Source organism: Rattus norvegicus, chromosome 18 (assembly GCF_036323735.1).
Source record: "Rattus norvegicus strain BN/NHsdMcwi chromosome 18, GRCr8, whole genome shotgun sequence".
Lineage (NCBI taxonomy): Eukaryota > Metazoa > Chordata > Mammalia > Rodentia > Muridae > Rattus > Rattus norvegicus.
The window spans coordinates 41,138,294-41,165,689 of record NC_086036.1 but is presented as its reverse complement, the minus strand read 5'-3'; the positions used below and the strand labels follow the sequence as shown (position 1 = coordinate 41,165,689).

The window sequence follows — 27,396 nt, the reverse complement described above, 5'->3', positions numbered from 1 at the left end:
AGTACCTAATTAATGTGTTGAAGTTCCTGGATTAGACCCCCACTCACACAATGGAAATGAGCCACATAATGTTTGAATATATAGTTAAGTGCTTGATGAAAACAGATCTCATCTTAGATGAACAAAAATAAAGCTAACTTTCTAGTAGAACTCCTTTCTCATTTTTTTGAACTTACCTTTTAGATGAAACAAATATTTTGAAATAAGCTATTTAATTTGAGTGTTGGTTCCTTAAAAGTACTTTTGGGAGAAAAAGGATTGCACACTAAATATTACATTCAAAGTTAGGTAATTTGCTTTCTAGTGCATTGAAAAACATAGAGAAGCTAGATACCTGATACTTTGCTTTGTGCTTGAAGATTCTTCCAAGAGTAACAAACAGTTCTAAGTTGTTAGTGTGATGAAACAGTCACCAAGTAAAAGGCTTTGTGGACTAATCCACTGCTATGTTACATCCTTGCACTGTATACTGTGACCCTTATTTTCTTGTCTGTGTTTTCAGGATACAGCTCTTGATGAGGAAAAAATTACTGCAGACATAATAAATGGTCATTCGGGAATCCAGTGTTGCCCCAGGTTTCTGCAGAAAGAGGAATAGAACACAGAGCATTACCTCTTGAAAACTAACTGTGTAATGAAACACAATATAATTGATCAATTAATAGTTCTCCCTATATACATTTAGGAGAAATTTTACATAATAAAAGATGGGTTTACGAGTTTCTTACTACTAAATAGTATGTGTGCGGTTACTTTTTCTGAAGCTAATTGTTGTGGCACAGCTTCCCTTCTTGAGAGTAAACAGCTTACAGTTGTTGTATAGTAACATATTCAGTGACCACTTGTATGAGTACCACCAGGAGATTTAGGGGTCATTTGTAGTATGTGGTACGGGTGAAGTCAGCAGTAGATGTTTCTGTGAGTGAAGGCACAGAGCACATGCTCCTGTCTTGAGGTAAATGAGCTTAATGCAGCCTCACATTCTTGTTGTTTTCAGCTTCTGTGCTGTTCCTGAAGGCAGTGAGAATGACATGAGGTTTGTGTACTGTGCTTCCTGCATTTGCTATATGCTCAACAACTGGTCAGGCATGGATATGAAGAAAGCCATCAGCTACATTAGAAGAAGTATGGTGAGTTATGTTGATAAATCAGGACCAGTTTAGGTTATTATTGCTAGTATTGAGGGCTGCATCTTTTCATCAAGATTTGAAGAGTAGTAAGATTAGTTTCTTTGGTGGATTTGTCTAGAAACACCCTATAGAAATGATCTCAGATATCGATATCTTGACCATTAAAACATGGTGCATACATGTGTTTTCTAATCTAATTTTAAAGACGATAACTAGGAATGTTCTTTCACACAGTACAGTTTATTCTAGCACTAGGGAGGAACGCTTAGCTGCAGCTGGAACCACTCTTTGCTCCTGTATCTTCTGTATAAACTAGAGGCAGAAGAGTTGCTCTCCAGACTTATCAGTACCCAGCTACAAGGGTTCGATCACATTTTACAGATGAGAGTTCTAAAGCCAGTTAAAGGTATTAATTTAACTTGTACCAGATCTGTTAGTATGTCTCCATGGAATATCTGAGCTCATAAATGAGTGGGATTGGTTTAACCATGCATCGGATGTTTTCTTTCCTTCAGTACCCCGGACTAGCCTTCAAATCCCAGAGATTCTCCTGCCTCTGCCTTCTGTGGGCCTTATGCATAAGATTTTTATCACTTGCACAAAACGCAGAGTTTAAAAGCTTCTGGGGCTGGGGATTTAGCTCAGTGGTAGAGCGCTTACCTAGGAAGCGCAAGGCCCTGGGTTCCGTCCCCAGCTCCGAAAAAAAGAACCAAAAAAAAAAAAAAGCTTCTGACTACAGAAAGAAGAGACCCTGAAGAATTTTAAGGGAGAGAGTCATAAGCTGTGCTGACAGAAGGCTGAGGCAGGAGAATGGTTGGGAATTTGAGGGAGGGGAGGAAGAAATGGGAGTTGGGTATAGAAGGAGGGAGAAGAAAAGGAAGATGTTAAGAGGTTGGATGGTAAATACTAATTTGTCCTGTTTGTGCTTGCGTGGTTAAGGTGCTGTGTGGTAATTTTCTCTTTAAAGCTAGTGTTTCTTCTTTTTTGAGATTATTAAGCATTTCATGATAAAATATGTGGAGAAAGTAGCCTGTGTTTTACAACCTTTTATTGATCAATGTAGTGTGCACTGATGGTTTCCCAGCCCTAGTAGCTGTGCTACAATAATTGGAAATTCTACTAGAGAAAGTCTTCTTTCTGCCGTCATTTCTTTATTTACATATATATTGCTATAGACTCAGTAGAATATAGTCCTGGAGAATCATATTGTCCTTGTTAGCTTTCATTGTCGACGTGACAAAGCCTGGAGTCATCTGAGTCTCAAGTGAGGGATTGCTCAGATCAGATTGACCTGTGAGGATGTCTTGGGAAACTGTCTTGATTGATGATTGAATTGGTGTAGGAGGACCCAGCCCGTTGTGAGCAGGCCTATATAAAGCTAGAAGCATGAGCCTCTGAGCTAGCAACCAACATTCCTCCATGGTTTCTACTTCAAGTTCCTGCCTGAGTTCCTGCCCTGACTTCCCTGAGTGGTGAACTGTACACCGAAATAAACCCTTTCCTTCCCTAAATTGCTTTTGGTGAAAGTGTCTTTATCTTAGTGAAACTAGAACATAACTATATTTTGATGCTTAGATTGTCCCAGATTTAGTCAGTGAGAGTGCTGGATCAGTCAGTAGTATCCTTTTACCCTTTAATGTGTGCTCTTCATTCCTTGAAGGCTTACTGGTATAAGAGTTTGAACTAGTACCTGAGTTTCAATTTTTACTTGTCTTTTTTTAATTTTTATTTATTTATTGGATATTTTATGTATTTACATTTGAAATGTTATACCCCCCACACACACCCCTTCCCCTGCTTCTATGAGGATGCTCCCACTCCTACCCAACCACTCCCACCTCTACACCCTGGCATTCCCCTACACTGGAGAAAAGAGCCTTCACAGGACCAAGGGCTACTCCCATTCGTGTCCTACAAGGCCATCCTCTGCTACATATGTGGCTGGAGCCATGGATCTCTTTGTGTGTGCTCTTTGGTTGGTGGTTTAGTCTCTGGGAGCTCTGGGGGGGTTCTGCTTGGTTGATATTGTTGATCTTCCTATGAGGTTGCAAACCCCTACAGCTCCTTCAGTCTTTTCTTTAACTCTATTAGGGTCCCTATGCTAGGTCTGATGGTTAGCTACAAGCATCCTCATCTGTATTAGTAACGCTCTGGCAGAGCCTCTCAGAAAGCATCAGGTTCCTGTCAGCAAGCACTTCTTGGCATCAGCAATAGTGACTGGGTTTGGTGTCTGCATATGGGATGAATGCTCAGGTGGGGCAGTCTCTGGATGACCTTTCCTTCAGTCCCTCCTCCACTCTTTGTCCCTGTATTTCCTCCCTTGAGTATTTTGTTCCTCCTTCTAAGAAGGACTGAAACATCCATTTTACTCTTCCTTCTTGAGCTTCATATGGTCTGTGAGTTGTTTTTTGGGTATTCTGCACTTTTGGGCTCAGTGATCACATACCATGTGTGTTCTTTTGTGACTGGGTTCCCTCACTCAGGATATTTTCTAGTTCCATCCATTTGATAAAGAATTTCGTGTAGTCATTGTTTTTAATGGCTAAGTAGTGTAGTACTCCATTGTACAATTGTACCATGTTTTCTGTATCCATTCCTCTGTTGAAGGACATCTAGGTTCTTTCCAGCTTCTGGCTATTATAAATAAGGCTGCTATGAACATAGTGGAGCATGTGTCTTTGTTGTATGTTGGAGCATCTTTTGGGTATATGCCCAGGAATGGTATAGCTGGGTTCTCAGGTAGTACTATGTCCAATTTTCTGAGGAACTGCCAGACTGATTTCCAGAGTGGTTATACCAGCTTGCAATCCCACCAACAATGGAGGAGTGTTCCTCTTTTTCCACATCCTTGCCAGCATGTGCTGTCACCTGAGTTTTTGATCTTAGCCATTTCTTACTGGTGTGAGGTGGAATCTCAGGGTTGTTTTTATATGCATTTCCTTGGGTGCTTTTCAGTCATTTGATATTCCTCAGTTGAGAATTCTTTGTTTAGCTCTGTATCATATTTTTTAATAGGATTATTTGGTTCCCTGGAGTCTAACTTCTTGAGTTCTTTGTATATATTAGTAATAGTCCTCTATAGGATGTAGGATTGTTAAAAATCTTTTCCCAAACTGTTGGTTGCAATTTTGTCCTATTGACAGTGTCCTTTGCCTTACAGAAGCTTTGCAATTTTCCCATTTGTCTGTTGTTAATCTTAAAGCATAAGCCATTGGTGTTCTGTTCAGGAAATTTTCCCCAGTGCCCATGTGCTCGAGGCTCTTCCCCGTTTTTTCTTCTATTAGTTTGAGTGTATCTGGTTTGATGTGGAGGTCCTTGATCCACTTGGACTTAAGCTTTGTACAAGGCAATTAGAATGGATTGATTTGCGTTCTTCTGTATGGTGACTGCCAGTTGAACCAGTACCATTTGTTGAAAATACTGTCTTTTTTCCACTGGATGGTGTTAGCTCCTTTGTCAAAGATCAAGTGACCATAGGTGTGTGGGTTCATTTCTGGGTCTTCAATTCTATTCCATTGGTCTACCTGCCTGTCTCTGTACCAATACCATGCAGTTTTTATCACTATTGCTTGGTAGTACAGCTTGAGGTTAGGAATAGTGACTATTACTGGAATAGTTTTGGCTATCTTGGTTTTTTTGTTATTACAAATGAATTTACAAATTGCTTTTTCTAACTCTATGAAGAATTGAGTTGGAATTTTGATGGGGATTGCATCGAGTGTGTAAATTGCTTTTGGCAAGACGGCCGTTTTTACTATTTTAATCCTGCCAATCCATTAGCATGGGAGACTTTGCTTTTTCTGAGATCTTCAATTTCATTCTTCAGTGACTTGAAGTTCTTGTCATACAGATCCTTTGCTTGCTTGGTTAGAGTCACACCTAGGTATTTTATATTATTGTCACTATTGTGAAGGGCGTTGTTTCACTAATTTCTTTCTCAGCCTGTTTATCCTTTGAGTAGAGAAAAGCTACTGATTTGTGTGAGTTAATTTTATATCCAGCCACTTTCTGAAGTTGCTTATCAGGTTTAGGTGGAATTTTTGGGGTCACTTAAGTATACTTTCATATCATCTGCAAATAGTGATATTTTGACTTCTTCCTTTCCAATCTGTAACCCTTTGACCTCCTTTTGTTGTCTGATTGCTCTGGCAAGGACTTGAAGTACTATATTGAATATGTAGAGAGGGAGTGGGCAGCCTTGTCCAGTCCCTGATTTTAGTGGGATTGCTTCAAATTTCTCTCCATTTAGTTTGATGTTGGCTACTGGTTTGCTGTATATTCCTTTTACTATGTTTAGATATGGATCTTGAATTCCTGATCTTTCCAAGACTTTTAACAGAAAGGAGTGTTGAATTTTGTCATGGTTTCTCAGCATCTAATGAGATGATCATGTGGTTTTTTTTCTTTGAGTTTGTTTATATAGTGGATTACTTTGATGGATTTCTATATATTGAACGATCCCTGCATCCCTGGGATGCAGCCTACTTGATCATGGTAAATGATGTTTTTGATGTGTTCTTGGATTCAGTTTGGGAGAATTTTATTGAGTATTTTTACATCGGTTTTCATGAGGGAAATTGGTCTGAAGTTCTTCTTTGTAGGGTCTTTGTCCAGTTTAGGTATAAGCGTAATTGTGGCTTTAAAGAAGGAATTGGGTAGTGTTCTTTCTGTTTCTATTTTGTGGAATAGTTTGAAGAGTATTGATGTTAGGTCTTTTTTGAAGATCTGATAGAATTCTGTACTTAATCCTGAGCCTTTTTTGATTGGGAGACTTTTTTTTTTCCTTTTCTTTTTTTAGGAGCTGGGGACCGAACCCAGGGCCTTGCGCTTGCTAACCACTGAGCTAAATCCCCAAGCCCCCGATTGGGAGACTTTTAATGAATGCTTCTATTTCTTTAGTGGTTATGGGACTGTTTGGATGGTTTATCTGATCCTGATTTAACTTTGGTACCTAGTATCTGTCTAGAAAATTTTACATTTCATCCAGATTTTCCAGTTTTGTTGAGTATTGGCTTTTGTAGTAGGATCTGATAATTTTTTGAATTTCCTTGGTTTCTGTTGTTTGTGTCTCCTTTTTCATTCCTGTTATTATAAATTTGGATAATCTCTCTATGACCTCTGATTAGTCTGGCCAAGGGTTTATCTATCTTGTAGATTTTTCTCAAAGAACCAGCTCCTGGGTTTGTTGATTCTTTGTATAGTTCTTTTTTTTTTTTTTTTTTTTTTTTTTTGGTTGATTTCAGCTCTGAGTTTATTTTCCTGCCTTCTACTCCTCTTGAGTGAATTTGCTTCTTTTTGTTCTAGAGCTTTAAGGTGTGCTGTCAAGCTGTTAGTGTATACTCTCTCCAGTTTCTTTTTGGAGGCACTCAAAACTATGAGTTTTCTTCTTAGCACTGCTTTCATTTTATCCCATAAGTTTGGGTAATTTTTGCCTTCATTTTCATTGAATTCTAAAATGTCTTTAATTTCTTTATTTCTTCCTTGACCAAGTTATTATTGAGTAGCGCATTGTCCAGCTTCCATGAGTATGTGGGCTTTCTGTTTTTGTAGTTATTGAAGACCAGCCTTAGTCCATGATGATCTGATGGGATGCATGGGATTATTTCAATCTTCTTGTGTATGTTGAGGCCTGTTTTGTGACTGAATATGTGATCAGTTTTGGAGAAGGTACCATGAGGTGCCAAGAAGAAGGGATATTCTTTTGTTTTAGGATGAAGTGTTCTATAGATATCTGTTAAATCCACTTGTTCATAACTTCTGTTACTTTCACTGTGTTTCTGTTTAGTTTCTGTTTCCGTGATCTGTTCATTGATAAGAGTGTGGTGTTAAGTCTCCCCCTATTATTGTGTATGGTGTAATGTCTGCTTTGAGTTTTAGTAAAGTTTCTTTTATGAATGTTTGTGCCCTTGCAGTTGGAGAATAGATATTTAGAATTGAGAGTTCATGTTCATAGATTTTTCCTTTGATGAGTAGGAAGTGTCAATTTTTTTGACAACTTTTGGTTAAAAGTCGATTTTATTCAATATTAGAATGACTACTCCAACTTGTTTCTTGGGATCATTTGCTTGGATTTTTTTTTTTTTTCCGCCTTTTACTCTGAGGTAGTGTCTGTCTTTGTCACTGAGGTGCATTTCCTGTATGCAGCAAAATGCTGGGTCCTGTTTACATAAGCAGTCTGTGTCTTTTTATTGGGGAATTGTGTCCATTGAGGTAAATAGTAGATTGAGGAATAGTGATTGTTTTTTTCTGTTAATTTTGTTGTTAAAGGTGGAATTAAGTTTGTGTGGCTATCTTCTTTTGGGTTTGTTTAGGGTATAGTTTCTCTCTTTGTTTTGGAGTTTTCCATCTATTATCCTTTGTAGGGTTGGATTTGTGGAAAGATATTGTGTAAATTTTGTTTTGTCCTAGAATATCTTGGTTTCTCCATCTATGGTAATTGAGAGTTTTGTTGGATATAATAGCCTGGGTTGGCATTTGCGTTCTTTTAGGGTCTGTATGACATCTGCCCAGGATCTTCTGGCTTTCATAGTGTTTGTTGAGAAGTCTGGTGTGATTCTGATAGGTCTGCCTTTATATGTTACTTGACCTTTTTCCCTTACTGCTTTTAATATTCTTTCTTCCTTTTTTTTTCTTTTTAAATCTGGTGTTTTAACTATTATGTGTCGGGAGGAATTTCTTTTCTGGTCCAATCTAGTTAAGAGTTCTGTAGGCTTCTTGTATGTTCATGGGCATCTCTTTCTTTAGGTTAGGGAAGTTTTCTTCTATAATTTTGTTGAAGCTCTTTACTGGCACTTTAAGTTGGGAGTCTTCACTCTCTTTTATACCTATTATCCTTAGGTTTGATCTTCTCATTGTGTCCTAGATTTCCTGAATGTTTTGGGATTCTTTTCAATCTCATATATTCTGTTGGTGATGCTTGCATCTATGACTCCTGATCTCTTTCCTAGGATTTCTATCTCCAGGGTTGTCTCCCTTTGTGATTTCTTTATTGTTTCCATTTCCATTTTTAGATCCTGGATGATTTTGTTCAATTCTTTCACCTGTTTGGAGGTGTTTTCCTGTAACTCTTTAAGGGACTTTTGTGTTTCCACTTTAAGGGCTTCTACTTGTTTACCTGTGTTGTCCTGTATTTCTTTAAGAGAGGTATTTATGTCCTTCTTAAAGTCCTCTAACATCCTCACGAGATGTGATTTTAAATCCAAATCTTGCTTTTCTGGTGTGTTGGGGCATCCAGTACTTGCTGTGGTGGGAGAACTGGCCTCTGATAATGCCATGTAGTCTTGGTTTCTTGTTTTTTCTGCTTGCCTCTTGCCAACTGGTTTTGGTCTTGCTGTCTCTGACTGGAGCTTGTCCCTCCTATGGGCCTGTGATCTTAGGAGTGAGAGCACTCCTCGGAGACCATTTCTCTCTAGGAAGGCTTTGGGTCCACAGGGCTGTGGGACAGCCTTAGCTCTGGGCACACATCAAGACTGGAAGGAACTTTTACTTTTCTTAACCTTGAGCCTGCATTCATATATTTCTTGGAGGAATCTTAGAATGTATTGAAAGCACTTGTTAGAAACAAGGATGCAGGTTCTAAATATGCTTACCTATTAAACATTGGCTATCACTTCTTCAGGGCCTTTTCTTATCAAGCAGAACTAAGAAAAAAATATATATATCTATAAAATTATAAAAAATAAAATGCTATTCTCCCCTCCCCGCACTAGGTCCAACACTGCAGTGCCCCAAGATATCTGGTAGATATCTTCATCTCAGTCAGCAAAGCGTCTTACTGACTCTTCTCCATCCCATATCACATTGCTGATGGCTTCTCTCTGAGCCTGACAGTAATCTCTCTAGCCATCTAGTTCCCAAGTCAAGTTGCCACCATGCCAGAAATATACATCTTACTTCCGTGTCAACTTAGTGTCTCCGGCTGCCACGTACTCTATTAAACTTAAATTGCCACATGAAAGAACACATAACACAATAACCTCTGATCCAATTGATAAGATATAATTGTCCACCTAAATATACAAAACCCTGTACACACCCATCCCTTAAGAATATTCATAACAACCTGTAAATGTGCAGAGAGAAATCTTAGCATCAGCCTCCGTGTTCTCTCTGTTGCTTCTCCTCTACCTCCAGTCTTCTCCTTTCTCTCAAACTTTTCTCCCGCCCCGTTCTTCCTTCTCACTCAATGACAGGCCTCATTCTATCTTGTACCTGCCTTTACTGTATGGCATCCTACATACGTATACAGAGACTGTTACCTTATACACATATGCAAACACAGTCTATACACAGTCTATACTTCTGTGTGTTTTTATTAGCCTATATATTAAGAACCATGAATCTATATAGATAAGCTCAATTTTCAATTTACTATATAGGATCTATTTCTTTTTCCTCTTGATAAGTTTATTCCAACTACAGTTACATTTATTTCTGTTCAAATTCCTCTCGTAGGTATTCATTCCATTTAGATTTCCCATCTCCCCAAAAATTGTTGGTATCTATCTGTCTCTGTCTGTCTGTCTTATGTTATTTACTTAATATGTATAACTTAACCTTTCTGGATGTCAGAACTATTAAAGAAACACTTCAGAAGAGTGTAAGTATTTAATCCCCTTACTAGCACCTTTTCTTAACCCCTAAACCTATCATCTTGATTTCGTTCATTCACTCTGTAGGTAACATTCTCATTTATCTTTCCTATATTTCAGTTTGAGAAGATGATCTATGTGCCTTTTATTTTTTCCTTTTAAATCAATAATGCCATACTCTGTATTAGATTGGAATAAAGTGACTCACATAGGCTATGTTCTGCCTGGTCTAACAGTGGGTGTCTCCTGATGGAGAGGGCACATATCTGGCTTGTTCAGTCCACGAGACTAAATGTCTCAGCCAGTCATCAGTCTATTTTGGAGTCCCAAAAGAAGTAGGTTTTAATATCTGATAAGGGAAGCAGTGCCTCAGCAACAGGATAAACTTGCCAGTGAGAGTGCTGGGGCCTGCTCTGGCCTTCAGTGGAATGTATTTGGAGGGACACAGTACTAAACAAAGGCTAAAGATCCCTGGTCTTATAATCTTAGTATCTGTGCACTGGTTTCTTTCTTTGTAACTCTCTATATATTGCGCCTTAACTTTCTGTGAACCAGAGAAAAAAGAAAACAAAAGAATTAAAATCTTTTACACAAGCAATATCCACAGACAGACAGACAGACAGACACACACACACACACACACACACACACACACACACACACACACATTCTTGTCTTGTCAGGCACAACCACTTATCTCATCAACTCAACAAATGTTCGTGCCTGCTTACATACATACACATATACCTGCACATGTATGTAGAGACAGTCTGACATATACATATATATTTATTGGATGGGCCAAGCCACCCTTTATTTCTTTTCTCTGGTCTTCTTACAACTTTTTAGACAAAAGTTCTTTAGAAAATTATCTGTAAATAAAATGTTATACAAAAGGGGAGTTACAGAAGGATGTTGATATTAAGTTCAAAGCAGTGTTTCATTCTGTAAGCTCATTATAATTTCAGAGCAACATTTTCACATGGCTTCCCTTTATTATCCTAGTGCACACCTGTGGCTTCATCCCTAGACCTGACCTAGAATGAATGTTTTTTCCTGGTAATCTGTTCCAAGCCTGCTTTCATATCCTAGTGCCACATGAAGCTTACAAAGCCCTATTTGCAGCTTTTCAGAGTGCTGAAAATTACTTGTGTAAATTTAGGAATTCTATAAAATTATCAGTTTGTCTACATATCATTACTACATGATAATACATCTGCACTGATCTGCAGAAAATCTTGCTACTGTTAGGAAAGGCCTATCAGTAGCAAGAAGCAATACTCAGATAAAAATCTCTAAAGGCCCTGCAATTCAGAGTTTACCCATTGCAGCCATGCAAAGCATTGGGCCATCTCCAGAAAACTTACTTGAATGCCTTTAGTCTTTCCTAGTTGGCTCCTAACAAGGCAAAAAGCAAATATTTCCTTTTTTCAGATGCTTTTTTGTGGGCTGCCACCAAAAGTGGCCCAGATTTAGGGTTAGTCTTCTAATCTCAATGATCCAGCTTTAGGATGGGTCTCCCCACCTCAAATAATTCAATCAAGAAAAATTCCTCACAGGTAAGCTGTGGGTTTTTTGTTAATTATACATGTAGTTAATTATAGATTAGTCAAGTTGACAACCAAGATTAGCCATCATGCACAATCATATCTCTTTATATAATACTTAATTTCTAAATGAAAACCATAACCAGGTATAATTATGCCTAACAAAACTATCCCATGTAGAACTGCAAACAATATATTTAACCAGGTCATAACATACTGAAGATATCTTTTCTGGTAATTTGCCTTTTTCCCATTGAATGGTATACCTTGAAAATCTGTTTTCCTCATTAACTTTTTCTTACATTTTTCTTAAAATTTACATTACTTAACTGTGTGGCTATGACATAATCTCTTCTGAAATTCTTTATTTACAACTGTTCTATATAGAGATTACTTATTTTTCACTTACAAATATATATTTTTCACACACACACACACACACACACACACACACACACACACACACATACGCGCTTGTCTTTCGTTTCAATAAGTTTCTCTCTGGCATCGTTTACTCCTTTTAATTAAAGAAATGTTTAAGATCAAGTCCAGGGCTGGGTGCATGCTAAACAAGTACTCTACCACTGTTCCATTTTTACCTCCTTATCTCAGTTCTGTATTCTTATTTTCTGCCTTTATTTGATTTCCCTTCTTTTTAGAAAAAGATTTATTATTTGTAATTTTGTGGGAGTAGTCTATGTGCATACAATTCACATGACTATAGGGGTCAAAGAAGTTGGTTCTCCCTGGAGATGGAGTTACAGATGGTTATGAGCCTCTTTATCCCTCCCTAATGTAGGTGCTGGAAACTGAACTTGGGTCCTCTCTCTAAGAACAATCTATTCTCTTAACCATTGAGCCATCTCTCCAGCTTTTCCAATTTTGCTTTTTGTGTTTTTACTTTAAATAATTGTGCTTCAAAAGTCCTGTAATTTAGTGTCTTTTTGATTTGTTGGATTTTTTTCTTTTGTTTGTCTTTTTGAGACAGAGTATCTCTGTATCCCTGAATGCGCCGGAAGTTCCTATGTAGACCATGCTAGCCTTAAACTCAAAGACATATGTCTGTCTACCTCCTCACTGCTGGAACTAAAGGTGTGGGCTAACACACCTGGCTAATCTCTTTATACCTGGCTGATCTCTTTGTCTTTTCCTCCCTGAAACCATTTAGATATTATTATTCCTTCCTACTGTCAGTCCAGATTTGTATGTGTGAGTGTGTTGTGTGTGTGCTTGCTAGTATTGGGGTGTGTGCATGTGTGACGGCTGAAATGGATATAGGGTGTTCTTTTTTGGTTGCTCTCTAACTTCATCTTTTGATACAGTCTCTCACTGAACCTGAGCTTCATTGGTTAGGCCCGCTACCACTGAGTTTAAGGGTCCTCTTTGTTGGCATTACTGCCCCAGTGTTGGGGTTATAGGAATGTGCCACTAAACCTGTGTTTTTACTCTTAGAATGATCTTCCTCCTAGATAGTGATTTTAGATCAGTCTTACACCAAACCGTAGCTCCCTCCTTTTTCTCCCTCAAAATTCTTCAAAAATTACTATTGGACTTTGTAAATGTTTATCTGAGATAGTTTGCTGAGATTTGATGCTTTTTCTATAGCAAGTAATCTGAAGGTTAGGAGTGGAGTGTCTTTGCAAAGTTTGTGTTTTATAAATTTTATTGTTCTTACTGTTTGGACTTTAGAAGATGTATGAGGACCTTGGAATTTAGGAGGCTCTCATCCTCAGTAAAACCAGTGTCTCAGAATAGATTTATTTTATGACTGAAGTTGAATAGGTATGAAATACTTATATTTTAGTTCACTGTCAATTCACTTGGAGGAATGTGAGGAATAAGGCTTGGAGATTTTTGCTGAACAGAACCAAGTATATATTGGTGGCCTGGACATGTCTCAGATGTGCCTCTCCTAAAAACACTCAAATGATTTGGCCTGAGAAGAATGGAGACTGCAAAATTCCCTCTTCTATTTCTCTGGAGAGGGTACTTATTTTAGAAGATATAAAAGCAATCACAAGAGTAACTCATTGTCAACTTACTGACTATGACAATTATTATCTCTCACTAAACTGTTCTTCTTTTTCAGTCCTATGACAATGGCCTGGCACAGGGGGCAGGACTTGAGTCTCATGGTAAGTCCTCCTAAGTGTTGTGTAGTTCTAAAATGTCATGCAGCATCTTCAATATGAAAACACATCAGCTTTTCTCAACCCTTGCTGTAGCATGACTCTGTCGCTTTCCCACATGTGGTACTTGGCTGTTTGAAACCTCTTAGATCACTAATCATTAAGAGATTATTCAGATCAGAAAGATTTCTATTCATCTGTTAAAATGTTAGCTTCATGAAAATATCTTGGTATCATTTTTTAGGTTGTTCCTAGAATTTTACAAGGCTATTCACTTTGGTATAACACTTGAAAGACTAAAGAGATAGACTGAACATGAAAAATTTTATTTATCTCCTATTCTGTCCGTAGTGATAATTAGATATTTTTATTGAACCAGTCTACTCTCTCACATTTCTCTAATTTAGGGCAGGACTAGAATTGTGTGAGGGTAGCCATTAAATTAGCATATCAACAATATGCACTCTCACATCCAAATCTGTATTCAGAAATAATCAAGCTTCCTTTCTGCTTTTCTAAGAGGTTAGTCCAGGTGCCTGGGACCCCAGTGAACTGGAGTTTCTCATCACCTGCTGTGCTGTGCTGTGCTGTGCTGTGCTGTGCTGTGCTCACTTCCTGCCTTCATTCCTCTGCTCTTAGTCTTGGAGAATGGCTTTGACTTGACAATGCCAACAGTGTGACCCATGCTTCCTGAATCTCCCTAAGAGTTTCATCAGCAACAGAACAGAAGTTTTGTCCTGTATAGACAAACGTTTTGACTTTTTTCTCTGACTCCCTGTTATGACACCACTGTTTCAGTATATGCTTGAGTTCCACAGATGGCTGTAAGTGTAGCTGGTGACAGAAAGATTCACTTTTCATGTTACAGAATAGCCAAATGTATGGCACTGAGTTTGCAAAAACAAAGGTCTTATGAAATTTCATGAGTAGTCAGCATGGAAGTCAGGGGCTATGAATTCAAGTCTGCCTTACCAGTCAGTCAGTTTGTCCTGGGAATTTATGGCAGGGAGAGGCTGTTTATTCATTGGATGATGGAAAGGGAAGTATCCTTAAACGTTTTTTAGGCATACATGGTCCATCATACCTTTTTATAGGCCACATGTTTCTTTGGAGTAGAGTGTATTCTTGGGGATTTCATGTTTGAAACTTTACATCAAATGCTAGTGACTGATGGCTGGCTTCTCCACATTTCCATTCTTGAAAAGTGAGTTTGAAACTATCTTTGAGTGAATTTCAGAGACTCGTATTGTGAAATAATACACATTTAATTCTCTGAGCGTTTTCCATCCATGTATGCCTAAGTGCTACCTGGCTTCAGGAGTATTTACCTTTCTGTTCGTCCCCATGATTAGGAGGGATGTGGTTACATGAAGAAGAAATATGATAGCTCCAGGAATTTGCAGAAGGACAAGCTCTCATGCTTGCTACTGTAGACTCTGAGGAGACACGTCACTGGTATGGGAGAAATTGGTATATGATTCTCCAGGATATGAAAGACTGTCCAAACATGATACTTACTCTCCGAAGCATCCTGTCAGGAAGAACAATCTTCCTGGATCCCTCAGGTCTTCATTTGGAGTTGAGTTCTCACCCTCCACCTTGTTTGAGAGAAGTTTCTTATTTGCCAGGAAAACTAGACTTGCTAACTTGCTAGGATTACAGCCCTGTGTACTATGTCCAGCTTTATGTACATTCCAGAGATCTGAACTCAGCTCTCTACATTTGTCCTATAGGTACTTTATCCACTGAGTGGCCGTCTTCTCAATCTTGTTTAATTTTCTTGTGTAGCCCAGGCAGACCTCAGCCTTGCATTCCTGCTTCCGCCATTGTAGTGTGGAGATTGCAGGCATTCCACTACCGTACTCAACCTGCTCACAGGATCACAGAGGGAAGGCGTCTCAGCTGGGAAGTGCCTGCCAAATCAGCATGCTGACTGATGACCTGAGTTCAGATTTCCCTCTATAAGATGGGCGTGGTGTCATGTCCCTGGAACCCCAATACCAGAACCTAGTAATATACCTCGTCTCAAAAAAGAACATCGAGCCAGGCGTGGTGGTGCACAACTATAATCCAGCACTCGAAAGACAGAGGCAGGCCGCTCTCTTGTGAGTTTGAGGCCAGCTTGGTCTACAGAGTGAGTTCTAAGACAGTCAGGGCTAAACAGAGAAGTCCTACTTCAACAAACAAACAAATATCTCAAGGAAGACACTTGACATCACCCTCTGACAGAATATGTGCTTATGCACTCACATACATGTATGCACTCACTACATGAATAGCACGTACCACACATACAGTCTTCTTCATTTCCAAGCCTGTTAGCACAGTATAGGAAATATGGAACAACTTCCTATCAAATCTGCTGAGTTTTCAGAGTAGCCTGGCAGTTCATGAATTTGAATGTTTATTGTCTCAAGGGTTTTTTTTGTTGTTGTTGTTGGGTTTTTTGTTTGTTTGTTTTTAGTTTTTAGTTGTCCAGTAAACTAATTGTCCCCCACATGTCACCCATTTGTAGTCTTAGATTTGTGCATTAAGATGAAAGTCACTATGTAATTTAGCTACTGCTCTGTGCTAGCTACCATTTGATAACTTACGTATAGTCTCATTTAATTGGAATATCAGCCTGCTGAGAAAAGGTGTCTTTCTAGTAATAGAGTCAATCAGAAGGGCTAGACCACTGTGAGAGCCAGACAGAAAGAGACCTGTTATAGGAACATGCCTTACCTATTTATACTAGTTAATTGTTGATGGGACAAGAGAGCTGAAACAACTGGGGAGGAAGGGTTTATTTCGACTCCCAGTTAAAGGGCACAGTCATCTTGGAGACGGCATGGAGACAGAAGATTGAGGCATCTGCTCACACTCAATCTGCAGATAGGAAGCAGAGAGCTGAATGCTACTATAATGATGCCATTCTCCCTAGGGTGGACTTCCCACCTCAGCTAACCTAAGGCAGAAACTGCCACAGGAAATGTAAATCCTATCAAGTTGACAATTAGGATTAGTCAGTATAGTGCTCATGAGTAAACAGTCTCAAGAGTGTAAAGCAGCTGTGCTGGGGCAGTACCACCTTCAGTGCTCAGGCCAGAGCACTCTAGCTGCTTCACTGACCTGTGGGGGATTGCCAGCATGCCCAGTGCTCTCTCCTTACTTTCCTTCTGTGTGAGCTTTGCCTTTCCTTTCCTTGTTCCAGTGTCACTTGTTAGGTGAAACTGTCATTTGTCCCCACCCTGCCCTGAGCAAGCTCTGATTTTTGTAACGCTGGCTTCATGCTGCTTTCATTGTCACTGTTGATCTACTAGGCTGTAACAAGTGTTTGCATCTTCCGTCCTGAGCTCACCTACAGTACACCTGTGCACTGATAATGTGTGCAATTGATTGTCCTGTGTGGTACTTTGTATCCCTTGGATGGGATACAAAGTTGAGTTTGAACTGTTTGGGCTTAATTATATTTATTTAAGTATATGAGTACACACACTGTAGCTGTCTTCAGACACCAGAAGAGGGCATCAGATCCCATTACAGATGGTTGTGAGCCACCATGTCGTTGTTGGGAATTGAACTCAGGGCCTCTAGAAGAGCAGTCAGTGCTCTTAACCGCTGAGCCATATCTCTAGCCCTCATAATAGTAATCTCAGACAAATTAATTTGTTTCTATGATTCTTTAAAAATATTTCTGTTCTTAATCCAGAACAGAAATGTTCCTTTGGCCTTAATTTCCTTTGAACACTGAATTCCCATAAACTCACTTCTCTTTATGCTTTTTGTGTGGTGCTTAAGTAAAAAAAATAAATAAAATGTACTTGTTTTATGTGCCTGTGTGCTTAGTTTTCTGCTCTATCTCTGACTACAGAGGTAACTTGTTGACTGCCTTAAGTTCCACGTTTCAGAGGACAGAGATTCTTCTGGATAATTTGGTATATACAAACACGAATGATAATAAAACTCACAAAATTGAGTGGTAAAGCCATTATGGGGCAGAGAGTTTAAGCTGCATGTAGCCTGTGTTGCTGCTCCTGTCTTTAAACTTCTTGGGCAATAATGCCTATGTAAATACTGTTTTTGCAGAATTAGCTAGGAAGTGATAAGAGGAAAGTCTGTTTAGAAGCCATTTGCTTTTTTTTTTTTTTTTAATTTTTTTTTTCCCGGAGCTGAGGACCGAACCCAGGGCCTTGAGCTTGCTAGGCAAGCGCTCTACTACCCTGAGCTAAATCCCCAACCCCGCCATTTGCTTTTTAATGGTTTGAATTCTCAGCTGCCTCCCTGAATGCAGAACTGTGGACATACAGAAGCTCATGGAGAACTTAAGAGAATTAGTTCTAGTGTAAATGTAAATCATGTAATCTGGAACAGATTCCTAGATCTTGCTCCTTATAAATATAATGTCTTACAGCTTTAAATTATTTTAAATTCTATTCTGTTTTGCCAGTTGACATGGGAGACTTTACTGTAGTATTTTGAGTTTGTTACTGAACTTTATTTCATTGTCCTGTAGGCTAATGGGACTGTTCCCCTCTCCCGACAAGTGCTGCTTTCATAGGCCCATAGACATACAGTTTGTGTTTTGATCATCAGGAGGATCCACCTTTTGTGGCATTGCGTCACTGTGCCTGATGGGTAAACTGGAAGAAGTTTTTTCAGAGAAAGAACTGAACCGGATAAAGAGGTGGTGCATAATGAGGCAGCAGAACGGGTACCACGGAAGACCTAACAAGCCTGTCGACACCTGTTACTCTTTCTGGGTGGGAGCAACACTAAAGGTAATAAGACATCCAAGACACATGATACCTAGACCTGCTTAAAATGTTTATAGGACTAGTTACATACCTATTAGACCAGACACCTTGTTAGTAAAGCTAACTAGAGCATCTAGAACAAGGATTAATCAGAAAGTCATAACCCAGAAACAGGAAGTTAACTTAAAGAGGTAATGTGGACATTCACTGGAAATACATTTGAAACTTTTCTTTTTATTGTTTGTTCTTCCTTTTTATTGTTTGTTTTGCCTAAAACTTCCAAAATTCATTGATTGGATTTGCTACATAAAGTTACTGAGCCATTATTTATATCATTTTCATCTGAAATGCCTTTACTCTTAAGAACCACCTTGTGTGCTCATGTTCTGAATATAACAGAGCTTGTGTTCATCTTGTATGTAATGTCCCTATGTTAGGGTTTCACTGCTGTGAAGAGTCACTATGACCAAGGGAGCTCTTATGAAGGGACAACATTTAATTGGGACTGGCTTACAGTTTCAGAGGTTTAGTCCGTTATCATCATGGTGATTGGAAGCATGGCAACATGCAGGCAGACATGGTGCTGGAAAAGGAGCTGAGAGTTCTACATCTTTATCCACAGGCAGCAGAAGGGGACTGTGTGTCAGACTTGGTGTAGCTTGAACATAGGAGACCTCAAAGCCTGCCCTTACAGCAACATACTTCCTCCAATAAGACCACTCACTCTAACAAGGCCATCTCTACTAATAGTTCCACTCCCTGTGACCCAAGTATTTAAACACAGAGTCTATGGGGCATACCTATTTAAACCACCCCAGTCCTATTTTTTCCCCTCTTAAAAATCATGCATGTGGTTGAAACAAATCTGAAAACAGACTGGTTTAAAATGAAGGCAATAGCCTATTTGTTTGGCTCTAATGACATTTAAAAATGTCTTCGGACATACGTAAAATAGAGAGGATAGTGTGCTGAGTGCCCATGTGTCCCTCATGCATCAGAGCTGGCCGTCCCGGAGCAACTGCACTTTATCTGTTTCATATTCACTCTTCCTAGTCACCGTGCTGATGTTAAGATAATCTTTGTTTTCTGGAAATTCTTCAGTGTGTTTCTAAATGAAAATAACTTAAGAAATGACACCACTAGTATCAATGCCACATCTAAAAAGTGAGCTGTAATGACTTTCCACGCTAAGTATTATGTGATGATTTCTGTTGCATCACACCCAGAAGCTTCCCATACCAGACAGAACATCTCTCCATTTACTCAACAGGCTCTGAGTTGTCAAGCTTGTTGTTCTGATATAATGGTCTGTAAACTCTGTTTCACTGTGGTGAACTATAGCATAGTATGTCTAGTACTTTAACCATTCAGTAGTAATACTGATATCCAAAATAATATATACCACCATTGCTGTTGAACACATGACTTCTGATCCTGTCAGCAGTAGTGTCTCACTGTCCTCCCCCAAGCTTCCCGTAGTCCATGTTCTACTCTGTGTCTCCATGTGTCCTTTCTGGGTATCTCATCATGTTAAAATACCAGACAGAAGCAATTTGAGGGAGGAAAGATATGTTTAGGCTTAAGAGTTTAGGGAGTTCCATCCCATTGTGCAGGGAATGTCTGGCAGCAGGAGCAGGGAGTGGCCCATCACATTTGTCTGTAGTTGGGAAGCAGAGAGCAGGGGTTGCTAGGGCTCACTTAGCTTCTCCTGTCTATGCAGTTCACCATCTTATCTTAGGGAAATAGTGCTGCCCACATTTAGGGTGGGTCTTCCATCTCGGATAACCTCATCTTGATAGTCCTTCAGAGTTATGTTAGAGGTTTGTTGAAAGTTGACTCTAGATCCTATCGAGTTAACATTGTAAACTATCATATTCATATATCACAATCATGTAATACTTGTTCCTCTGTGTCTTCCTCATTTACTTTAGTATAATGCTAGGGACCATCTTTTATTTTTTTAATATAAAGTTTTCCTTTTTGTGCCTAGATAATGTTCCTCTGCATGTGTTGTGTGTGTAATTTTAGTGGGTATTTACTGAATCCATAGGTGTACCTGGGTAGAAGTCGTATCTTGACAATATCAAACCTTCCTGCTAATGAGCTTGGTAAGCAAATGAAAAAGATACTATAGTTGGCTAATTTAAGTGCTCAAGTCTCCAGAGATTTGCTCTGAGAGTCTAAGCTAGAAGAAGTCTATCTGAGTGATCATTAGTAAGAAGTTTTGTGCCTGTTAATTTTTGTCATTTTGTTTTTAGCTTTTGAAAATTTTCCAGTACACTAACTTTGAGAAGAATAGGAATTACATCTTATCAACTCAGGATCGCCTTGTTGGGGGATTTGCTAAATGGCCAGACAGTCATCCAGGTAATTACATTTGACATGAATCTAAAGGAGTATGCCTTTTACTTCTTGAATAGACCTTGTAAGTATATGTTTTCTTCAGAAATTGTATATGGAAGAAATTACTGCCACTAGTAATAGTAAATAATATGTTCTTTAAATGATGATGTCTGGAGGCCGATGAAATGGCGCAGTGGATATATACTCTGCTGCCAGACTGACCTGCCTTACTTCTCAGTGCACATGGCGGAAGAGGAGAACCAATTCCACATGCTGTCCTTTGATCTCTCTATGTGCTCGCATGTACTACCCATAACTATATGCAAAGTAAACATCATAAGCACTATGTTTGAGGCGGGTGTAAAGCATGGATAGTATAAAGAAAGGGTAAAATTTTAAGTACTATTAGTATAGTATGCAGCTCCCCACATCCCCAATACTTAGCGATGTTTATTTCATGTGTGAAAGTTAAGGCAGATGTTCTGAGTGGGTCCTATCCAAGGTGTTCAAGGCTCACCTGAAACATCAGGATTGTTAGCTGTGACATCAGGGTTATTAGCTTTGACTTGAGCTAACAGTGTTCTAGTTTGCTTTTTTGTTGCTGTAATGTTACTTTGACAAAGGCAACTTGAGGAGGAAGGGGTTTATTTGGCTTCTATAACTAGGCTTCTACGTCATTGAGACTTGTCAGTTAAGGGACACTTGCTTACTGGCTTGTTCTCTGGCTTGCGTTGTCTTATGCTCAAGCTGACTTTTTATATAGCTTAGGGTCACCTGCTTAGTGATGTTTCTAACAAGAGAGGGGTGAACCCTCCTACATTCAGCAGAAATCAAGACAGTGCCATACAAACATGTGCACAAGACAGTTTGAACGGACAGTTCTGTAATGGAGCTTCCCTTTTCAGGTGATTCTCCGTTACTTCACATTGATAAGGCTAACCAGGACACTGAGCTCTAAGGGGACAAGAGAGACTTCTAAGTTTAAAAGATAGATTCCCAAAAACCAAATCCAACAAGATATTAAAAACATTGCTTCAGGGCTTGCTCAATCCCAAGTATGCCTAATTGATGGAATGCTCGTTAGCCTGTTGGAGCCCTGGATTTGATCTGTAGCATAGTATAACCAGATGTGGTGATGCGTGCTTGCAATCCCACCTCATAAGCAGTGAAAGCAGGAGTGTCTGTACCAGTTCTCCCACAGGAGTGCCTTGTGGGAGAGCAGCACACTACTGAGGGCCTTGTGCCACCATGCGTCCTCAGTAGCTAAGGTAAGACCCAGCCTAGGTGTTCAACAACTGATGAGTGGGTAAATAGAGTTTATTGAGCCATAAAAAATGAAATTATGGGGCTGGAGAGGTGGCTCAACGGTTAAGAGCACTGACTGCTCTTCCAGAGGTCATGAGTTCAAATCCCAGCAACCACATGGTGGCTCACAACCATCTGTAATGAGGTCTGGTGCCCTCTTCTGGCCTGCAGTCACTTATGCAGGCAGAATGCTGTACATAAAATAAATAAATAAATCTTTAAAAAAAAAAATGAAATTATGTTGTTGGTGGGAAATGGTTACAATTGGAGACCCTTACATTAAGTAAAATGTACCAGGCTCAGACAGGTCCCTGTCCCATTTTCTCTTGTTTGGGATCTTTGACTTTGACATAGAAAATCATTCATATGCACGGCACTAAAGCAACAGAGATTGTCAGGTTGGAAAGAAAAGAAGGTACGTGATACCTTTCAATGAAAATGTCTTATGCAACTTATTATGAACAGTGAACATATACTAACTTAGTTAATACAAATTTCTCTAATTCTCAGTATCCCTTGCTGCCCATAAATTTTGGCAGTTTCAGTCCCCCCTCCTTTTTTTTTAAAGACAGGGTCTTACTTTGTTGCCCCCAGATGGCCTGGAATTCACTGTGTAGATTGGGATGTCCTCAAACACACAGAGATCCACCTGCCTCTGCTTCCTAAGTGCTGGAATTAATGGCTACTACTCTGGTTTCAGTTAATTTCTTTAGACAGGTACTTTAATTTCTGGATTCTCATGCTCATTTCCTAAAACACAGGAACCATAGCTACAGACCATATGACTGGCACCCCCAAATTAGCACTCCTTTCTAGCATCCTTCTCCAGCCTTTACTCACCCCATTTTTATTTTACTCCAGCAAAATGAGCCTGTTTGCAGCTTGTCTATAAAAATCATTGCTAAAATAATGGAGGGCTCTGATTGGTGTATTTGATAACATGTTATTGGAGGATTCTCAGTAAGGCATGGCTACTGTAGCATTGCAAGAGATCATGGTCTTAGTTATTATGACACTGAGGACTGCTTTTCTGCTCAGCGCTATAGAGCTTGTGTACTTGGAGTGTGTATGTGAATCAAAACACAGAAGAGACTCATGAATTTTTTTTTTTTTTTTTTTGGTTCTTTTTTTCGGAGCTGGGGACCGAACCCAGGGCCTTGCGCTTCCTAGGTAAGCGCTCTACCACTGAGCTAAATCCCCAGCCCCTGTATTTTTCTTAAAAGGAATAATTACACTTGTTTTTACGAATGTGTCTTAGAGAAAATGTGGGATACTTCAAAGGTATACTCCAAGATATGTTTTCACAAATAAGTTTCTCAAATAAAGTAATAATTTTGAGTTTTTTTTTTTTTTTGGTATGTATAACACATAACCACATAGCTGTAAATAAGTTTGATGTCTAAGAAATCTGGTAATTTGGTAATTATTTTGGTCCCCCCCCCCCCACTTTTCTGTCAGTCTGGCAGTGTTTTAACAAATAATAGAAATAAACTCAAACTCAATCTTTTGAATCCATATTATGTATTTGAAATGCCAGTTAGTTCAGGGACCATGAGGTTTCATTTTGTGGGCTTTAGGTTTTTGAGACAGGATCTTATGACATGGCTAGTGTTCCTCGTGGACCCACTGCATAGGCAGGGATGATTTTGATTTCTTACTACTCACTCTTATGTGTAAGTGCTGGCTTCAAGGTGTGGACCACCACCAGGCCTAACTTTCAGTTCTGTGTTCAGAGGGAAATTCTTGAACCTTTTTTTCCAGAGGGATCAGTTGTTTGTATCCATATGTGGGTGGATATGAGGATGACTTAGAGACTGTGTCTTAGAGCCTGTACACCATTGAACAGAAGGTCTGAGGGCAAGGCCTGCTCAGTGAGTCTATAGGAAAACCTCTGAGCTACTGTCTTCCAGTTGAGTGCCTTAACTAAGATTAATAGCAGATTTGACTCAAGGCTTCTGTTACTCTTGTAGAGAATATATGACTGTCTACAGAAGAGGGCTTTGGGTTTTAGATTTCTTCAGTAGTTTTGCTTTGGTTTGCTCTGTTTTTATGATTGAAGGTTTAAAATTAAGAACAGATTTCTGGCTTTTACAAAACTTCTTTTGAGGAAAAAGTTTCATGTGGAGAGATTAGATTTTTCCACAAGACATAGTTGATACTATTCTCAGTGTATGTGGCACACCTGGCTATTCACCTCTTTCTTTTATTTTATGTGTATGGATATTTTGCCTGTATGTTTGTCTATGTACCACATGCATGCTGTGCCTACAGATGCCACAAAAAGGTATCAGCTCCCCTGGAACTGGAGGAACAGACTGTTATGAGCTGTGGATGGTACAGTTCAGGGAGCAACCAGTGCTCTTAACTGTGGAGCTGTCTCTCCAGTCCCTTGTTTCTCCTTTTTTTTTTTTTTTTAATTTCCAAACAAGGTTAATAATACTGCTTTGTTCACCTTGGAGTTTTAGAGTAACTATAAGAAACAGGGGGAAATTATTATTCTTCTACTCCGAAAATTAGAAGAAAGTGAGGCATTTAGCATGTGGCAAAGTTAGATTTGCAAAGGTATTCTGAACTTTAATAGCTCTTTGGATCTTAAATGCTGGCCATTTCAAAAATAGAGTCACATTCTTGGCTGCTGTGAAGCCTTTTTTTAAATAGTGTCCTATAATTGCAGAGTTCTGAGCACTTAAGAAGACTATATAAGGTTCTCAGGCAGACAGAAGCCATGCGTTTTCATGACTACTCAGTAGAGGGTTGCAGCTCCCTCTGAGAAACACAGGGGATGTTCCAAGCCACAGAGAAAGTGAGTCTGTGCTGTCTGTCAGGTCAAGCTGCACAGCACTCTTAAGTGGTGTCTCTGCTTCTCGCACTGCACACAAGATTGGTGTGTGTCTAGGATTGGTAGAGACAAAGCTCAGGTTGGCAGGCAAGTACTTTTGCTTGGTTTCAGAAGCTATTTTTGTTTTCATGACTCTGGTAAAGTACATGCTGAGCATCTAGAGGGCCCTGGATATACTTAGCACCACAAAAACAAAATTGAAATGAAAGAAAAAAATATTATATAAATTCTTTTTTTCCTGTATTTTATAGTCAGCAGAAGGTATTGCTGTCCCAGTCCTTAGAGAACACAGGCAAGAAAAACCATGTGATGTAGTCTTCTAATAGTGATTTTTATAGTAAAATACATGATTTTGGTTGACTTTTAAAAATAATGTTTGAAATTGAGACTAGTTCTTTCACAAACTAGCATTTCTCTAATTTTAAATGTAGTGATTTGCTGTAGATACTTTGCAGTGTGTAGAAATAAGAATGCTGACTGTGGCTTCAAATGCCTTTCCAGATGCTTTGCATGCGTACTTCGGGATCTGTGGCCTGTCACTAATGGAGGAGAGTGGAATTTGTAAAGTTCATCCTGCTCTGAATGTAAGCACACGAACTTCTGAGCGCCTCCGAGATCTCCATCAAAGCTGGAAGACCAAGGACTCTAAACAGTGCTCAGACAATGTCCATATTTCCAGTTGACTAACCCTGGGGTAAAGGGTGTGTAGCATACGTGTAGCTCAAGGTTAAAAGCCATGTGTAACCAAGTGTGCTCTTCTTTAAGGGTTAGTCGTAAAAGTCAGAAGCGTGTACTGCTAGTTCTTCAGGATATGCTCTTAGGCCAGTGACCACTGTCATGGATTTCAAGAAAATCCTTGTTGACGTGTGGACATCAGCAGAACTCTGGTATGGTTCTTAACTGTTACACTGTGTTTCTGAGACCTTTCATGGGGCAGATATGTTTGTAGGTTATCTTCTTAAAACCCTCAGTACAAGTTCTGGCTTACAAAATGTACGTAAACCTTCAAAACAAGTTTACACTCCATATGGCATTGATAATCTTCAGGTGAGCATTTAACGATCACTTAAAAATCGCTACTGCTGATGGGAAGAAATTTGTTTATTGAATTAAGTATCTGGGATTATTCTTTAAAAATTGATAGTCTCATAATTCTCTTAAAGAATAACGTATTTTGCGTTATTCTTAAGGTGTGCCAACTAGACTTGTGTAACCTATACAGATAAAAATTAAAAGTTCATATAAGAAAAATGTAGGCTTAACTAGTACTATAGTTTTGTAAAGGGAGAGTATTACCTAATTGAGGGAGAAGTAATTGAACTGTTTAATTATGAATGAAAAAGTTATGTGTCTTTATTATAGATTCCTTAGGGGAATACCTGATGTGTTTTGTTTTAATCCCAAATCATTGACTGCCATTTGTCTGGGGCAAAGGAAGAAACAATCTTTGCTAACTAGAGAAAAGACATTCAGTGTTTTATTCTTCTGAGAAACTATAAATTATACTTGTATGACTATCACCAAGTTCTTTTTAGTTGCTTAGATTTTTTTTTTCCGGTGTTTTGTGGTTACTATAGTTAATGGCTTTATCTTCCACCTACCAGGTTGAGCATCCTTAATCCAAAATCCACTCTCTGGGTCAGGCATAGTGGCACATGCCTTTAGTCCCGTACTCAGGAGGCAGAGGCAACCAGATCTCTTTGAGATCAAAGCCAGTCTGGTCTAAGAGTGAGCCAGTCAGAGCTATATGATAAAACCCAGTCTCAAAAAACAAAACAAAACAACAACAAAAATAATAATAAAATCGAGTATCTGAAATGCCCTGGAATCTAAATTTTTTAACCGACAGCATGACACAATTGGAAAATCTCACTCTTTATGTTGAAGGTCACAGGTAAATTTCAGAGACACTGTAAATAGTGTATAAAACCACTTGAAACTACTGAAGAAAGTGTATGAAATAATGCATTCTGTATTTAGACCAGGTCGAACCCCAGTCACAAGGTAAAGTGTATATGCAAAATCTGAAAGCAAAATCTAAAACTGGAAACATTACTTTTGATCCCAAGCATTTTGGATAATGATACTCAACCTGTAAATACTTTTCTAATGTTTTTAAGTTTGGTAAATCTTAAACAGAACCACTGAAGTATAAATAGTCATTTATATTTTTATATTTTTGGCTAAGCGGGAGGGAAATACATTCATTTAGAGGGATAAACTAGGGTTTTACTTACTTGTCATCTTGTTTTATTGTCTTAATTCTATGAACTAACAACCAAATGGAGATGGTGTAAGAATCCTTTGTTAGCAATCAACATGCTACATTAAATTACATCTATGACTTGGTGACAAGAAGGACATTTCTTCAGTAGAGGAAACGGGTGTGTTAGTTTTGGTAGTAATAAGAGTTGTATTATTAATCAACAGGCATCATTGTAAAAGCTAAATTACTAGTGTCCCTCGATAGACAATAGCATTTTCATTTATTTTCTGAATTAAAGATTCCTACATAACAGTTCTTCTAAAGGAAACCCGGCATATGATTACTACATCTCTTATCAGCAGACTTGGCTTTAGACTTGAATTTGTACTGCTGGGAGTCTAGCTCACTGCCTGATGTGCACAAGGCCCTGGGATCCCTGGCTTTGATCCTTGGCCCTCAAGCTAACAAATGAACCAAATCCTATTTAGAAATAAGTCTTCTGGTGGTGGAGAGAAAGCTTTACCAAGAAATGTTATCCTCTCACAAGTTTTTCCAGTTGCTTCTATTTAA

At 38.9% G+C, this 27,396-nt stretch overlaps 1 protein-coding gene across 4 annotated transcripts in view; it reads left to right on the top strand.

The window, feature by feature from the left end:
- Positions 1–27,154, top strand: part of Pggt1b (protein geranylgeranyltransferase type I subunit beta) — a 43,610-nt gene extending 16,456 nt beyond the window's left edge. For 2 of the 4 annotated variants that reach the window (XM_008772177.4, XM_039097140.2), the window contains 5 exons: positions 998–1,130; positions 13,358–13,403; positions 17,973–18,157; positions 20,392–20,500; positions 25,122–27,154. In XM_008772177.4, coding sequence (XP_008770399.1) covers positions 998–1,130; positions 13,358–13,403; positions 17,973–18,157; positions 20,392–20,500; positions 25,122–25,303 — 655 coding nt within the window. In that variant the 3' untranslated portion in view covers positions 25,304–27,154. Of the gene's footprint in view, positions 1–997; positions 1,131–13,357; positions 13,404–17,892; positions 18,158–20,391; positions 20,501–25,121 lie in introns of those variants that run through there. The other 2 variants (NM_031082.2, XM_039097141.2) reach the window with 2 other exon arrangements.
- Positions 27,155–27,396: the final 242 nt, after the last annotated feature.